The following is a 16,922-nucleotide window of genomic DNA, read 5'->3' as shown; positions in this document are numbered from 1 at the left end:
CTCCTCTGTCACTCCTGATACTTATTCTGAAGGCTCCAGCCATCTGGGAGAAGTGGCACCATTCGTGGTTGGCTATCAGCGCCAGATCAACAAAGCCCAGAGAAGCCCCCGACCCGGGAAAGGGTGCTGCTCAGACCCCTGGCGAGGCCACGGTGGCGCTCACCACCAGCGTGGCACTGTCGGTTCATAGAGACTCAGCCCAGGTGGAGCCCAGGCTCCCCTCCACCTGTGTTGAGTGGCCAGGCACAAGTCGCCCTGCCCCTTGGCACCAGTGGTCTCCATCTGACTGGGGATGGTGGCTGCAGCCTGGCCTTGCCCTCACTGTCCCCCATCCTGATGGGGGCAGGATTTCACTGGCACCCAGTGGGAGGTCCCAGCAGGGACTGGGAAGCTGGCTGGAGGCGCAGTTCACCCTCCTGGGGCCGCCGCCTGATCCACCCCAGAGGCGGCTGGGCAGCCTTTCTCATTTACAGTCTGTGTTTGAGGAGGACGCCCCCCTCTCCCAGTCTCCGGAGGCCCCGCTGACCCTGCCCTCTAGACAGACCGTGGACCATGAGGGCCACTCACTCGTCCACGGTGAAACACATGAGGCGCCGGCGCAGGCCCCTGGCCCGCTGCTTCTCCAGGGCCTCGCGCCCCAGGAAGGGGATGGCCGACTTGAGCTTGCAGGTGAAGGCCAAGCCCGCCTCCAGGGGACTGTCGTCCGGCCGCAGGTCGGCGTGCCAGTGCCGGTAGCCTGTGGGGAAGGGAGCCCATGGGGTCAGTGCCCAGCAGAGGTACCCTACGGAAGAGGCACGTCCCCACCCTCAGAGCCGCTTCGGGACCTGGGCAACCTAGGGTGGGGGCCACCACCACAACAGCAGAAGGTCCCCTGCGTGAGCCCCTCAGAACAGATGCCCTGTCAGCATTCTAGCTTCCGCACCAGCAGGCTGGGGAGGCTGGGGAGGGGGCTCACAAAGGGGAAACAGGTGCTGAATCCAGATCTAGCCCTGGCCACCCCTCACCCCCTGCCCCAAGTGCAGTGTCAGAGATCCTGGCACCATTCCCCAGCCTTTGTGGCAGACCTGGTCAGTGGGCAGCCAGGGGAGTCGGGAAAACAATGGCTGGGGAAGCAGGAAGTATAGTGGGGCAGGAGGGAAGCAGAGGCCCCGACGGGGGTGGGGGGCAGCAGCCTCTGCCTCCAGCTTGCCTCTGGGCAGCCCACCAGTACTGTCTGGGCACCACACGCACCTTTCTCGATGCTCAGGGAGTCGATGGCCCGGTACCCGGCATTCACAAGGCCATGCTTGGCTCCTGCTGTCATCACGGCCTGGTACACGGGCACACAGGACGACCTCGGGATGTGCAGCTCCCAGCCCAGCTCCCCGACAAAGGACAGCCTCATGGCCCGGACCTGTGATGACAGGGCACGGCTCAGACATAGGCTGGGGTCCGATGACCAAGGTCAAGGCCCAGCTGCCACTTACTGACCATGGTTCCTACTGTTACCATTATAAGCTGGCCCTGGGCCTGCCACTAAGAAATGGGGTCTCCCAAGGAGAGTTCTCAGGACTGGCCTGGAAATCTTTAAGGGAAGAAGGGTGTCCATGCTGGGAATGGGAGAAAGTGGACATGCAGCTCCCAGGCCTCAACTCTTCTAAGTGACTGTGTGAGTGTCCCAAGGCCACCAGGACAAATTACCACAGACTAGGGGGCTTGAAACCACAGAAGTGTGTCCTCTCCCAGTTCTGGAGGCTCGAAGCCCAAATCGAGGTGTCTGCCAGCTGTGCCCCCTCCGGAGGCTGGAGGAGAGGGTCCTTCCTGCCTTTTCCTGGCAGCCCTGGACTTTCCTCGGTTTGTGGCCACGTCACTCCAACAGACACGACACGTCACTATCTCCCACGCTTTCTCCTCTGCGCCGTGTCCTCCCCTCTTTGGTCTTTCATTAGGACACTTGCCGTTGGATTTAGGACCCATCCTAATCCTGGATGATGTCATCGTGAGATCTTTATCTTAATTATATCTGCAAAGACCCTATTTCCAAAAAAGGCCACATTCACAGGGTCCAGGGTTAGGACATGGACATCTCTCTTGAAGGCCACCTTCATGCACTGCAGTGACCTTGGACAAGCCTCTTAGCCTCCTTCTGACCTTGATTTCTTCATCTGTAAATGGGGAGGCTGGCTTTGTCTGTTTTATTTTATTTTTTTTATTAAGGTATCACTGATATACAATTTTATGCTCAGGTTTCACATGAGCAACATTGTGGTTACTAGATTCCCCCCATTATCAAGTCTCCCCCACATACCCCATTATAGTCACTGTCCATCAGCGCAGTAAGACGCTATAGAGTCACTACTTGTCTTCTCTGTGCTATGCTGCCTTCCCCGTGTGGCTCATGAATCACCACGGCCACACCTGGGTTCAGAGGCATCAAGAGAGGAAGCAGATGGGCACAGAATCTGTCGTGACTGAACCCCAGCCTGGTCAGCCTCAGCCAGGTGCTGGGATCTGAAGACAGATACAGCCTATGCCCCACAGGACTCAAGTCTTAGAAGGACTCAGCCAGAAGCACGAGCCAGTCCTGTGGCAACCACCCTCTGGGTGGGCAGAGTACAGGGACAGAAGCGGAATGGGCCTGGCTGGAAGGCTGAGTAGATGGTCTCTGCAGACAGGCCTTCCAGGAAGAACAGGCGTGGGGGCACAGAGCTGGACAGGCAGGTGAGGGGACAGGACAGAAAGGCCTGCGGGTGGGGCTGGAAGGGCCTTGTCACCTGCCTGAGGATATTCATGAAAGCCAATTGCATGAGAACTGGGTCCCAGAGGCCAGAAAAGGGACCATGGACCTTAGATCCCATGGAAATGACAGTGCCATTTAAGGAGTGGCCATGGGCTATGTTCTCCATTGACAGGACGCCACCGACACCCTTCTGCACCCCAGATAGTGGTGTGGACCACTGTACATAATGTCCAGGGGATGACGCAGAAGCAGGCACCCAGAAGCGCTGTGCCTGACCTGCACACACACGGCTCGGGCAGCGGCAGCTGGACTCCGGGAATGTGTGTCCAGCACACCTGTTACCAGCCTAGCCACTGCACAGAGGCCACAACCAGTTGGCGGTGGCTCCCTGCCTGCTCACCCGGGAACCCTCCTGCACATAGTTTTGGTTGCATGTCATTTACACAGTCAGCAACTGGTGCCTGCTCCCCAGGCTTCAGGCAGTCCTTGAACCCACAGCATCCCCATGGGTGAGACCCAAGCACCGGGCCCCAGGACCATGCATCTCCCCACTGGGGAGTCAAGAGCACAGCCCACTGCACAGCTCCCAGGGATGGAGGAGCTACTCCCACCTACTACTCCAGCTAAAGGGCCACTGGGCAGCCCCCCCTGGGATGCTGTCTGCCCAGGAGGTGGGGGGGGACCCCCTCCCCTGCCAATGGAACCAGCTCCTTATAAATCTGACACTTTAATCACACTGCTGCCAAGAGGCTGAACTCTGAAAGCTTTTGCAACAGTGAAAGTTTGCTCTGAGTTGCCCTTTGCCCAGGCCTCGCAAAAAACTCAAAATTGACACAGAAAATGTACTGTTGACATTTTCCTGCTTCCCTGGTGCGAGCCGTAGGCCCCCGACAAAGATTGCCTTGCCTGTCAACTGGGTTCTAATTTTAGACAGACGACGGAGGAGCCTGGGGCTCAAAGCCAATCTCAGTCTCAAATAGGAAAAACCACTTTTAAAGCTCCCCCATTAACGGCCCCAGGATGGCAGGTCTGCATCTGACTCACATGCCCGCAGGTAAGCGAGAGGTCTGGCATTTGGGCTATGCCTGAATTCCGTGAGGCATGGAGCTATTGCAGCCCCTTCCCGCCCCGAGGCAGCCACAGAGCAGGGTTGACTGGCCCAGCTCTGCTCTGCACCTCTGCGCCCAGCACACAGTAGGTGCTCAATAGATACTTCCTGCCTGGAGGTCCAGGTGGACCTCTGCTTCCCAGTAAGATGAGAGCAGAGTTTGGAGTGTTCCTGGCACCTTTCTAAGGTCACAGAGTCACTGGCCCTTGAAGCAGTGGAGTTGGGGAAGCCCTCATTTCTTCTGATGGGGGCACGAGGTAAAGAGAAATGACGAGAATGAGGATGTCTGGAACATGGGCCCTGGGTCAGCCAGACCCACGTGGGTCGGCCCCTGCCAGCCTCAATGCCCCCTCTGATAAGTGGGGTGAGGCCAGGGCTTGTGGGCATTAAGTTCATGGAAAGCACTCACACAGTCAACCTGCCAGGAATCGTTGGCTTAGATGGACCTTGAAAGCAAGCCACAGTCTTTGGCAACCAGCCCCCCTATAAACAGAGCCCCCTGCTCTTATGGGAACCACAGGCAGTGGATGGGGGTCCCAGAATCATGGAGGGTCAGCAGGAAGGCCTTAAGCCAGGTTTCATTTAAGTGCTTTTCTCACCCTAAAGACTCCCCCGAATACAAATGGGATAGATAAATTCAGGAAGGCTACAGGGTACAAAAATCATCCCTGAATAATTAACAATCTGAAAAAGAAACTTTTAAAAATTCCATTTACAATAGCATTAAAAAGAATAAAATACCTAGGCATAAACTTAACCCAGGGGGCAAAAGACTTGCACACTGAAAACAACAAAACATCGCTGAAAGAAATGAAAGGAGACGCAAATTAATGGAAAGGCATCCTGTGTTTGAGGATTGGCAGGCTTCATATAAGATGTCATACTGCCCAAAGCCATCTGCAGACTCAGGACCAGCCCTATCAAAACCCCAGTGGCATTTTTTACAGAAATAGAAAAATCCATCCTAACATGCATATGGAATCCCAAGGGCCCTGGGATAGCCCAAGCAATCTTAGAAAAGAACAGGGCTGGTGGACTTACACGTCCTGATTTCAGAACTTAACTTCACAGCTCCTATGATCAAAACAGTTTGGTACTGGCATAAAATCAGACAAATAAACCAATGGAATAGAAAAGAAAGCCCAGAAAACAACTCATATGTACATGTTCACATATATGTTCACCAAGGGGGCCAAGACCATCAGCGGTGGAAGGACAGTCTCTTCAACAAAGTTTGGAAAAATGGATGCCCACACGCAAAAGAATGAAATTGGACCCTTATCTTGTACCACATAAAACATTAATTCAAAATGGATCAAAGACCTAAAGGTAAGACCTAAAACTAGAAAACTCCTAAGAGAAAATACAGGGGCCACACACGCCGTGACATTGGAGTTGACGACGATTTCTTAGCTAAGACGCCAAAGACACAGAGAACACAATGCAAAAATACTCGAATGGGGCTACATCAAATGTAACAATGCCTGTGCATCAAAGGACACAACCAGCAGAGAAGTGGCAGCCTACAGAATGGGAGAAAATACTCACAAATCATTCTGACTAGGGCTTAATATCCAGAATATATAAAGAACTTCTACAACTCAACAACAGCAAAACAACCTGAATAAGAAATGAATAAAGGACTTAATTAACTGTTTCTCCACAGATGATACATAAATAGCCAACAAGCATATGAAAAGATGGTCAATATCCCTGATTGTCAGAGAAACGCAAATCAAATGATAAGACCTCATATGAGATATGACCTCGTATCCATTAGGTTGACCACTATCAAAAAAACACAAAAAACAAAACAAAGAAACAAAAAAACCAAGAGAAAATAACTAGTGTTGGCAAGGATATGGAGAAATGAGAACCCCTGGGCACAGCTGGGAGGAATGTGAAATGGTACAACTGCTAGGAAAATGGTATGGCAGTTCCCCCCAAAATTAAAAATATAACTACTGTATGTCCAGCAGTTCCATTTCTGGGTGTACAGCCAAAGGAATTGAAGGCAAGAAATCAAATATGTATTTGCACACCCATGTTCACAACTGCATCATTCACAATAGCCAAGAAGTGGAAGCAGCCCAAGTGTCCACTGACAGATGATGGAGTAAATAAAGTGGGGTATATCCATACACAGGGATATTATTCAGCCACTAAAAGGCAGGGGGTTCTGACACCTGCTACAACATGGATGAACCTTGAGTGAAACAAGCTAGTCACAATAGACAAATACTGTATGATCACACTTACACGAGGTATCAAAGCTGCCAAGCTCACAGAGACAAAAAGCAGAATGGACTTACCAGGAGCGGGGTGGGGGGGGAAGGGGATGAATGGAGGGTGTTGTTTAATGGATACAGTTTTAATTTGCAAGATGGAGAAGTCCTGGAGATCTGCTGCACTACAGTGTGAACACAGTTAACACTATTGAACTGTATGCTTAAAACAAACAAATCACACTTTTTTTCCCTGACAGGCATCTGAAGCTCAGAGGGCCTCAGTGTTTATATTTCCTTCACGTTCTGAGCGCTGGCGTCAGGGAGGAAGGCAGTGGGCTCAAGCACAGGCACACAGCACAGAGCTCTAAGTGTGAGGGGCTGACCCAGGCAGGAGCCCAGGGGCAGAGCCCCATCCTCCATCTAACGGAAGCTTAAGAAGGAGAGTCTAGAGAGAGTACAGGGGAAAGGCACCTTGGAAAAGATAGCGACAGTGAATCTTCCAGAAATGAAGGTGGCCAGACATGAGTCCTCAGACTGCAGAAGCACACTGGGCACCAAGCAGGGTGAATAAAAACAGATTCTTGTGGAGAGAACATCACAGTTGGCACAGACAGACAGACACAGAGAAAGACAGACGCAGAGAGGAGACTGCCTGCCTGGACCTGGAGGGAGTTCTGTGCATGGTGCAGGTCTGCAAGGGGGAGAGGATTCTCCCTTCTGCCTGACACCTGTTTCTCTCAGGCCATGAGGGTGGCCACCAAGTCTGCCAGCAGAGAAGGTATGGGGAGGCCCTCCCCACACTAGGCCCTGCAGCACCCTGTCCCCATCCCCATCAGCCTCCATGCAACAGGCTCAAGACTTTTCTGTTCCTTGAGGGCATGAAAACCTGGAACCTGCATTGTGGCGGATGCCGCTGAGCTCCCAGCCCAGCTCTGTGCACAGGGGTGGTCGGTAGTGTCACTCATTCTGCACAAGGTCACTTATCTGAGACAGAAGTGGCCGCCCCAGACAAGATGAAGCTTCTGGCCACCAGTTCCACAAACCATGCTCAACAGTCCCACAGGCCCCAGCAGTGTCCCAGGCCCTGAGCTCTGCACAGCACCAAGGGTGCTGCCCTGCTGGCACTGACAGCTGACAGGTGAGGAGCCGAACTGGTGTGGCTGAGAGCATGGGCTTGGGATGACACATACCCACTAGGTTTAAATCTGAGTCCCAAATGTCGCATCCCTGGCAGTTGCCCTCCCTGAGTCCGCTTCTGCAAACCCTGGATGATGATAGTATGTCCCTCATAGGGCTCATGGGGACACTCAAGAAAACTGTCCCCAGGAAGCCCCAGGCAGGGTGCTTGTTATCAGTGTGTAGGGGCTACTGGCATGCGCACTTTACAGATAAGGAAACTGGGGCCCAAGGAAGTTGTCACTTGCCTAAGGTGTGACAGTGAGTTCTTGGGAGGGTGGGGGGCTGTTCTGTGGCATCTATCACTTTCTATGGTGTAAATCCTCCCACTGTGGCCAATTTCACGCTATCTATGATCTAATGACTGCTTGCTAACATTTGTACAGATTCAACCACCAGCTCTCGAGCTGGCGCAAGCACATTCCAGCACGCTCAGAGGCCTCGCAATTAGTAAGTGGCAGAGCCAGGGCTCTGCCACGTGTTCCCAGCTCTAGAGCGTGTGCTGACCACTGCATTATACACGCTCGCTGCCCTAGACTGACTCATGTAAATATTTTTGGGTGGGAGGGGATATGCTCGGGTTTCAGCATGGTGCAGATGAGGGGGCTCAGTTAAATGCCAGGTGCATCACTGAGCGTCCCGCCAGCTTTCTGTGGAGCTGACTCAGTGCAGGGAGTGCTTAGTCCCTGCCTCAGCTCGGATCAAAGGCCACCCAGGTGCCCGGGGCCACGGAGGCCGCAGCACTCCCGTGGGATCCTCTGGGCACGTGCATCAGCAGGACAGGCCTGGAGTGTGACTTTCCGGGTAAATATCTCAGGAGGGCTTGAGCAGATGTGCCCACGGACCCAGTCTGGCATGTCCATCCTTCTCAGATCACATTAGCTCGTGGCCATTTTACAAGTCTCCAGGGTGTTTGATTGTGTAACAGTGCCCTCAGCGTACCAGGCACATCCTGCAAACTTAGCCCTTAAATGAGGATCCCAGGGGCCCAGGGGGCAGGATGGGGGTCAGAGCACATGCAGCCCCCACAGGGTTGGGGCCCCGAGCCCACAGGAGAGATGGTTAGAAACCCCCGGAGGCACCCAAGACACCCTTGGTTCTAATAACATTCCGCTGTGGGATGTTATGTGCAATTTTTCCCACTGGTCCAGAAGGTGGATGTGTGGTGTGGTGGTGGCAATAGTAATGGTGGTGGAGACGGTGGTGACAGCGCTGGTGAGCTGAGGGTGGCAGGGTGGTGGTAGTAATGGTGGTGGTGGAGACGGTGATGTAGCACTGGTGAGCTGAGGGTGGCAGTGGTGGTGGTGACGGAGGAGGTGGTGGCGGGAGTGCTGTTGGCAGTGGCAGTTGGGGTGGGAATGATGGTGGTGGGAATGGTGATTGGAAACAGTTTTCAAGGATAAATAAAGGGTATGATGCTCAAACCGTGCCTCCCAAACCTGACCCTCTCTGAAGACCTAAAAAGCTTCACAGGAGCCATCCAACCCCAGGTTCCCCTTCCAGCCCTCGGGAGTGCCAGGCTGGCCCCAGCCCTGCCCCCAGGCACCCCACAGAGGAAAGCAGTTCCCCCCACCCTGCCAGCCACCCGCCCCTGGAAGTGAAGATTACAAGCTACTGATGTTCGCTATGGATCACCCCAGAAGGCCACGTGCCAGCACCACAGCCAACGCAGGGCTGCAGGATAGTACAACATCCCATGCAGAGAGCACGGGGCGCTGCCCTGGGGGAGCTCCAGGGCCTCAGAAGCCCCCCGACTTCATTCCAGGTGCGCCTTAACCTTACACTTTTCAGGCAAGAAGAATGCACAGTGCCCCACGGGACCCCTTTCTCGGCTACATCCCACTCACGGCCCCCCAGCTTTCTAGGGCCACGGCAAATTTACGCAGGTCGTGCAAAGCGACTTTTTAGGCAGCGACTAAAGCCCAGTTGGCAAGCTCAGGCTCTGTCGGGGAGCAGGCCCCCCCGGCCTAGGAGCCTCTGGTTGTCTGTACAACCATCCTGAGTGAATCGAACCCCACTGCGCCGCGGTGAGGCACACCTGTCGGGAGGAGAAATACAATTTCCCCTGGACCTGAAATTAATTTTCCGAAGACAACTGCTTTGTTGCAGAGTCTCATGGTGAGCTTGAGGCCTGGCGCTCGCTTTCTGGGGGGGGCGGCCCTGTCCTGGGCCGAGGCTCCAGGAACACCGTGTCTCCCCAGTAAGCAGACCAGGAGAGCACTTCCCACTGGGAACCTCGCTGGCCCTGAAGCCAACCCGTGGGAGGCGAGGACATCTGGTCACTTGGCTGCCGAGGGGACAGCTGCTCCCACCCCGTTCTTCCTTTAGGAATGCAAGATCGTGGAAGCCCGGGGCTGATGAGAGCATGTCAGGGAATGATTGCCAAACAGTGACACTGCTCAGCTGGGGACACCGCGCAGCCAGCGTCCCCTCCATCTGTTTGCCATGAGTGTGGGTCCCAGTGGGCGCCGGCAGGGTCCTGTTCCCCCACGCCTGGGCTGTGGTGCTGGGCTCTGGCCCGCGTCATTCTGCGGTGCCCCAAAGGCCTTGCCGACTGCGCAGGCGCACACATTCCTCCCTGCATCTGGTTGGCTGGCATCCAGCTCCCTCCCATAAAGGCCGGGCCCAGACGCACCCCTGACCCAGCATCTCCCCACATGGAGGATGTGGTGTCAACACGTGCTGAAGCCAGCACAAGATATTTAGGAGAATATGAAATCCCCCTGGATCGAGAGAGAATTCAGGATGTCTGGACAGACTTAGGAGAGAGCCTAGAGAGGATCTGAGACACTGTGTAGCCTTTGCACTGCAGATGGGGAAACCGAGGCCTGGGGACGCAGGCGCGCAGAAGGCCGGCCAGCCAGCTCCCCGCTCTGTTGAGCAATGGGGTGGCTTTGCTCTCAGGGTGCTGGAGGCTCCGCCCTCCCCGCCTGCCTGTGGGGCCCAGCCCAGCTCCCACAGCCACATGGCCTGCCAGCACTAACTTCCTGCCCCTCTTGCTGGACGGTGAACGGGGAGGCCATGTGTCCCAGGCTTGGACCCCCTGGAACATGTGGCCCGGGCCACTCTGAGACCAGCAGAACCTATAATGCCAACACCAAGGGGCCGAAGCCTTTGCCGTGTTTTGCCCATGCCCTCCGCGGCCCTCGGGAGAAGGGGTGGTCACTGAGGCGGCGCTCTGGCATGCCCGGGTGCCTGGCCGGGCACCATCCTACCATAACCTCAGCTGCGCCCCAGCCCTCAGCCTCTCCTGACCTCATGTCCCTCATCCCCCAGGGGCGGGTCCTCCTGGCCACCCAGCCCCAGGTCAGGAAGAGGTCGCCCAAGCAGGCTGTAGTAGCCTGACCTCTGGGTTCCTGGACGTAGCTCCAAGCCCCTGCCGGCTGCTCCTGAGAGTGGCTAGAAGAGGAAGATGGGAAAGGCCTGCTGTCGTGAGACTGCCAGGCCTCTGCTCGGGGTTTCTGGATGAAGATGGTTAAGCCCAGCACTCACCGGACCGCCCTGCCCTGTAAGCCCGACAGTGTCCGAGGACATGAGCATGTCAGTGAGCCCACAGGACATGAGCAGCCACTAGCTCCTGACGATGTTACACCTGTGTGTTCTGAGACTGGCTGGTCTTCCTAAGGAGTGAGACGGCGTCCCTTGGGCCCTGGCTGCTGGCTGTCACAGGCCCCTGCAGGGGACAACAGATGAGCTTCGGCGGAGGCACTGGGGAGGGGGGTCTCTGCTGGCCACCCTGGGGCACAGGTTCCTCTTGTCCTGGAAAAGGGGCCGAGGGGCAGTGGGGTAGGGGCCCCATGGGAAAATGGGGAGTAATGGATGAGGCCATGGGGCCAGCTGCCTTGGGCCCTTGGCTCGACTACTGTCCCCCAGGTCAGTCCGAGGGCAGGAGCCCCCTCACAGCATGGCCGGCTTCATGTCCCGGCAGCACCCTGGTCCCAGGCCTCCCACTACCTCATCCTTCTCTCTCTAGTCTTGCCAAAACACAATTCTTCCTCCTGCAAACATGTTTCTGGGGCCCTGCTCATACCCAGGTCAGCTCCCTGGGGGGTGGCTGCTGCTCCCCACTCAGGCCCCCTCACCACAGGCTGGGGCGTAAGCCTGTGGGAGGTGGGGGCCATACCTTCCATACCAGAGCCCCTGAGCCCGGCCTGGGGCTGCATGGCTCCCAGCCAACATGCCAGAATTAATTCTAGAGTGGGCACACACTCCCACCTGTCTCTAGGGGCCATCACACAGTTCGCTGCTCTGAGTGGGGACTTAAGAAGCAGCTATTGTGGTGACGAGGTTGCCATGGTTGGTGGTAACATCTGACGGTGACAAAGGACCTTCTCTGACACCCCAGTGCGGGGCCCTGGGTCGTGGCTGAAGCCCTGTGCTGGGGTGGGGTGGGTGCAGGCCCAGTGGCCTCCTCTTTCAAAGGGCAGCAATAGTTGCCCTCTGTGCTCGACAGAGACCATTGTGCTGAGTGTGCGGGGGAAGGCTAGCTCACGCCCTCCCAGCCCAGGGTGCTTCGAGGAGCGGCAGAGGCCCGGCCGGCTCAGGCCGGCTTCCAGAGCCCGCCACCAGGGATGTGCAGGGAATTTATTTATTCCAGGGTTGGTGTGGGGGGGTGGGGGGCAGCTCAGCACTGAGAGAGATGCTGTGGCTTAAAACCGAACGTCAGCGCTCAGCTAAGAATCTGAACTGGCTGGATATGAGCTGTAGGCCCCTCAGGTGGGGCCTCCTCTGGAAAAGCTAACTTTTGCCCCTTACACATCCGGGCCACGGACAGCACAGGCTTGGGGAGGAGACAGAAATACCAAATGAGAAGCAGGAACGTGCTGTGGGATGACCTGGAAGCTGGACCTGTGCGCCCCGGACGCCACTGCCTCCCGGGCTGCTTCTGAGGAGTCTGTCTTAGGTCAATAATCAGAGCCATGAAAGGCCCACCGTCAAGGGAGGTGAGTCCAGGACAAGGAATGGCCCAGCCTTACTGTCGGAGCCCGAACACTGGCCTCAGAGCCAAGCGATGGTGACAGCGCGTGCAGAGGGCTCCTCGGAGGACACGTGAACAGGAAGGCTGCTACAACCTTGTGCAAGAAAACTGCACGGCCAAACTACATGCAGGATATTCTGCCTCTGTTTTAAAATTTAAAGACAGGTTTTAGGGAGCGAAGATGGAAGGGAGTCCAGCACACCATGAGCTGTGGCTTTTTCTCGGGGAGAGTTAGGGGGGTTTTCATGTACTTGTCCTCACGTCACCAAGGTTCCCGATATTTAAGTCAAACACCTCTTCAGCCAGCCTCAGAGGCAGGCGAGCTTTGTGCCAGCTTCTTGGGCTGGCATCTGCTCAATGACCCAGCACCCCTGCGCTAGGGCTGAGTGAGGGAGGGCCAGACAGGTCAAGGGCAGCACCCTAGGGGTCATCTAGAAGTGAGGTCTGCACTAAGGCCCCTGCTGCAGTTGGGGTCGGAAACAGTAACAAGCGCTTATTCATCAAACAACAACATGCTTTGGCCAAAACCAGCAAGCCAGTTCCAGAAGGGGTAGTGAGGAGAAGCAGCCCTCTGGGCGCCCTGCCCCCAGGCACTGCAACCTGGACATCCTGGTGCCCCAACTTGTGTCTGGCCTGCCTGTCACCATGGGAAGGGAGTCAGCCTGGCATCTGGCCATTGCTTCCACTACGCTTGAGACCTGGCCTAGCCCGGCTCCTGGGCCCTGTCAGCTAAAGTGTGGCCAGACACCCATGAGCCAGGCCTTGGGACTGCCCTGCCCCCAGGGCTGGGGAGGCAGCTGGAGCTCCCTGTCCAAGGACAAGTCCCAGGTGCCCCATTGGAGCGGCCTGGGTCGGGAGGGGAAGTGTCCCCACCTGGTCCTCTCCCCAGCCAAGCCCCGAACCACACAGAGGCTGAGCCGACGCCAGGCCTCACAGCTTCCCCGCATACTTCCACAAGTCCGAGTCCAGTCTGAGTCAAGCCTGGATGCTGTGTGGACCCCAGAGGGGGGCCTAGAAGGCTGGAGCTGCAGCCAGGCAGGCTGGATGTGGGCCATGACCTGGGGTCGAGCTGTGCCGCTCTCTCAAGGCACCCACCCTCTCTGATCCTGGCAGGAAGCTTTGCACCAAGGAGGCAGGAAACAGGCCAGACAGAAACACCCCCCACCCCCACCAGCTTCCTGCCCCCCAGCATGGCCTCCAGAGAGCGAGGGCAGGATCAGAGACTGGCCAGTGCTGGGCTCTGCCTTGATCTCTGCTGCTCCCTGGCAGCCCCCTCTTCCTCCCAGACCTCCTCAACACACTGTTATTTGCTAGAAGGACCCAGATCCCTGCCCCCTCCAGCCCCTCGGAGGACCAGGACCACGCTCCGCACCGGGGTTCCGCAGCACTTCCCCACCAAAAGCCCTGGAGGCCCACGAAGGGGCTGCGCAAGGGGAGTCCGGCTGTCCACACCCCCGTGCCCCCTTCGTTAAGGCCACGGCCATATTTTTGGGATGCATATTTGTATTTTTTATGTTTCATTAGCTGGAGGCCTTGGACAGTCCACCCAACCTCTCTGAGCTCAACTCGGGGAAACATAATCCAGGGGACAATGGTCAGCTGTACCTACCAGGTGCCCGGCGGCGCTCACCAGCTTGTGGGTGGAGAAGGGGAAGGCCTCATTGCTCAGGTCTGCGTCGAGCACCTCCTGGAGAATGGCCCGGCTGTGAGGAAGAGCACCGTCAGTCAGTCAGTCAGTCAACAAACATTTGCCAAGCACTCCTGGATGTGGGCCCTGGGCTGGGAGGCACTGGGGATGCAGCGGCGAGCAGGACAAGTCCCCATCCTCTCGGGGCAGACCCCCAGCACACATGACATTCATAAAAGGGCACCGAGATGAACACACACGCCGAAGGTGCGGTCAGATCAGAGCGCCGCCTGCAGCCGTAACAGCGGGAGGCAGAGCAGCCGAGGGGGGGCTGGGACCGACTCACAGGCGCTGACCGTCTGACAGCCCGCGAGTCCTGCAGGCCGGCAGGCAGGCTCGTCCATGAGCTCCTCCACTTGCCTGCGCAGCCCCACATGCCCAGCATGCAGTCTGGCTCCCAGGTTTGACGGGTTACCTGAGACCCCGCTGGCCCCCAAACCCTTGAAGTCCGTGGGAATCTTCCTGACTTGGGGGCTTTGCCCCCTTGCCCCCCTCCAGGCCCGAGTTCACTCCTCCGCATTCCCATCCAGGTCCACCGCCCAGGTAACCCTCTGTCGTCCTGCAGGTCTTGGCTTAGCTGTCACCTCTTCCGGAAACCCTTCCTGACTGAGTCTGAGCCAGGTGCCTCTCATCTGCACCCCGAGGCCCTGATGCATCTCCCTACAGGGCACCTCTTGAACTCTCTGTAGTTGCCCCCACTAAACCAGGAGCTCTATGCCAACACGGTCCCTATCCCAACATGCCTGGCACAGACAGGACACTAGGGGAATGGGACTGACTGCAAACAGCCTGGCTTTGCACCACAGGGCAAGCTCCCCACTGGCAGGAGACAGCCCCCCACTTCTCCCCTGCAGGGGTCCCAGTGGGTGCTAGGGCTGCCCAGGTGACGGCAGACCAGAAACACCACCCACCCTATGCCCAGCCCCATGTGCTGGCAGCTGCCCATCCACACTGCCCCAAGGTGTCCGGCCTGCTGCCCTCTGCCAAGATCCTTGTGTAACACCTGCACCCCTGGCACCCATGTGGCGCCAGTCCCTGGAGAGCCCATCTTCTCTGCAGCCCTACGGGACCTGGGCCCCTGCTGCTGCCGCATCTTCCCCACAGGCTAAGGGTTTGAAAGGGCCTGACAGTGCCCGGGTACCCCAGCCGATCTACTGACAGGGGTCGAGGCGGGGGCATGCAGATCAACTAAGCAAGGGCTGGGGTGCAAGAGGCTGTCCCTCCCCAAGGGAGGCAGCAGGTGGCACTGGAGGGCACAGGCAGGTTCAAGCCCCGCCTCTCCTAGCTGCGTCTCACCCACCCCCGCCCACTACCCCTGACCCCCAGGGACAATCATGGCCTTCACAGCACCCTTGTGAGGATCACAGAGCACGGACAGCACCGCCAAGCACCTGGGCCCTGATCACTCACTACACCAGTGATCATTGCCCCCGTGCTCTCTCTGCAGGCCATGTGTGGCCACTTGAGTTTGAGTTAATTAAAGTGAAAAATTCAGTCTCTCCAGCCACATTTCAAGGGCTCAATGGCCACATACAGCTTAGTGGCTACTGTATTGGAACACGAGTTATGGGATGTTTCCAGAGAGTTCCACAGGACAGCAGGTCACAGCATCACCATGGTCTGGGCACTGTGCTGAATGCTGCCCGCATAACAACTCAGAAAGTCTAGCCCTTATCAGTGGTGCTGGTAATATTGTTGGAAGAAATTTGGGTTATTTTTGAAAGACAGAGGACACTTTGTAGGAGAAAGTTAAGAAATTACCGGGAGGAGGGCTTGTCTTCCTCCCCGCAGCCACCATGGCCGCCTGGAGCAGCTCATAATGAGGCTGGCCCGTCCCCCGGGGCTGCACCTTCATCTGTCTGTCTGGCACCCTCCCTCCCCTGCCCACCCACCTCCCCACACTAAAAATAGCCCACTCCTGTCCAAGGTCGCCAGCAATGCAGCTGAGGCTTCCAAGGGCTGCACGTTGAGCTCAGCCAGCCAGGCCCGCCACCCCCATTTGCCCCAGAGATCTGGAGTTTGGGCAAAATGCAAAACAGCCCCACCGTGCTGAGCCCTTCCTAGGGGCCAGGACCTGAGGCTGCTCCAAGCATTGTCTCATTGAGTCCCAGCAGCTCTGCCCTCCAGCTGCAGCCAGCAGCCTCTGCAGCCTTCACGAGTCATTCCCACCTGCCCTCCCTGCTCAGCACGCGCCCAGCCAGCCAACCCTCCAAATCGCCTCATCAAGTCCACAGGAAGCACTGAGCTGTCACCCCAAGGGCCCAAATCTGTCCCACGTGATCCACCGAACACCTGGACACAGTTCTCCACCCCCCGGAAGCCGGCTTCACTGGCCCCGAGGCCCCTCGCTCCCCATCGGCCTCCTACCCGCTCGCCTAGCATCAGGTTAAAGCCCAAGTCCCACCATCCCTCCCCAGCTCGGCTCCCCCTGAGGGACCCAAAGGAACAGCCTCTGGACCTGCAGACACGCATCCATGGCCCTGCTCCACCGGCCTCCTGCTTTCCCTAAACACACCTGGCAAGCCCTGCCACAGAGCCTTTGCAGCTGCTGTTTCCTCGGCCCAGAGTGCTGCCCCTCCAGAGAGCTCCACAGCTTGATCCCTCACATCCCCCAGGCTTTGCCCAAATGTCCCCTTAATGGATGGTTTTTATGGGCGGCCTGACGTCAAACACCTGTGAGGCTGATTGACATTCAAGCACACGCCCAAATCAGACCATTCATTTGCTCAGCCTGCGTGTCCGCCACGTGCCCCTGAGCAGTATGCACACACAGACACCTACGACTCAGCCTGAGAGGGCAGGAGGGCCAGCCCAGGGCCCAGCTGGGGAGCCCGGCCTGGTCAGTTCCGAGGTCCCAGGGAAAATGGGCCCTGTGGCAGGGTCTGAACCTGCCAGCTGGGGTCCTGGCAAGTCCCCCTGGCTAACAGGGATGTCACCCACACACAGCTGTGCCTTGCCATTGCACGCAGCTTGGGCTGGGCCTGGCTGGAGGCACACCACCCATTCCCCCTCTGCCTCCCGGCAGC

The 16,922-nt window shown here is 57.2% G+C and overlaps 1 protein-coding gene across 2 annotated transcripts in view; it reads right to left on the bottom strand.

Moving 5' to 3' along the window:
- The window catches only part of SARDH (sarcosine dehydrogenase), a 61,693-nt gene that overhangs the window by 4,077 nt on the left and 40,694 nt on the right, over positions 1–16,922 (bottom strand). For both annotated transcript variants that reach the window (XM_037007772.2, XM_037007773.2), the window contains exons 18-20: positions 13,819–13,912; positions 1,231–1,393; positions 568–736 (exon numbers count right to left, since the gene is read on the bottom strand). In XM_037007772.2, the coding sequence (XP_036863667.2) occupies positions 568–736; positions 1,231–1,393; positions 13,819–13,912 (426 nt within the window). The remainder of the gene's footprint in view (positions 1–567; positions 737–1,230; positions 1,394–13,818; positions 13,913–16,922) is intronic.

This window comes from Manis javanica, chromosome 2 (genome assembly GCF_040802235.1).
Source record: "Manis javanica isolate MJ-LG chromosome 2, MJ_LKY, whole genome shotgun sequence".
NCBI classification, from domain to species: Eukaryota; Metazoa; Chordata; class Mammalia; order Pholidota; family Manidae; genus Manis; species Manis javanica.
This window is presented reverse-complemented; position numbering and strand designations above follow the sequence as displayed.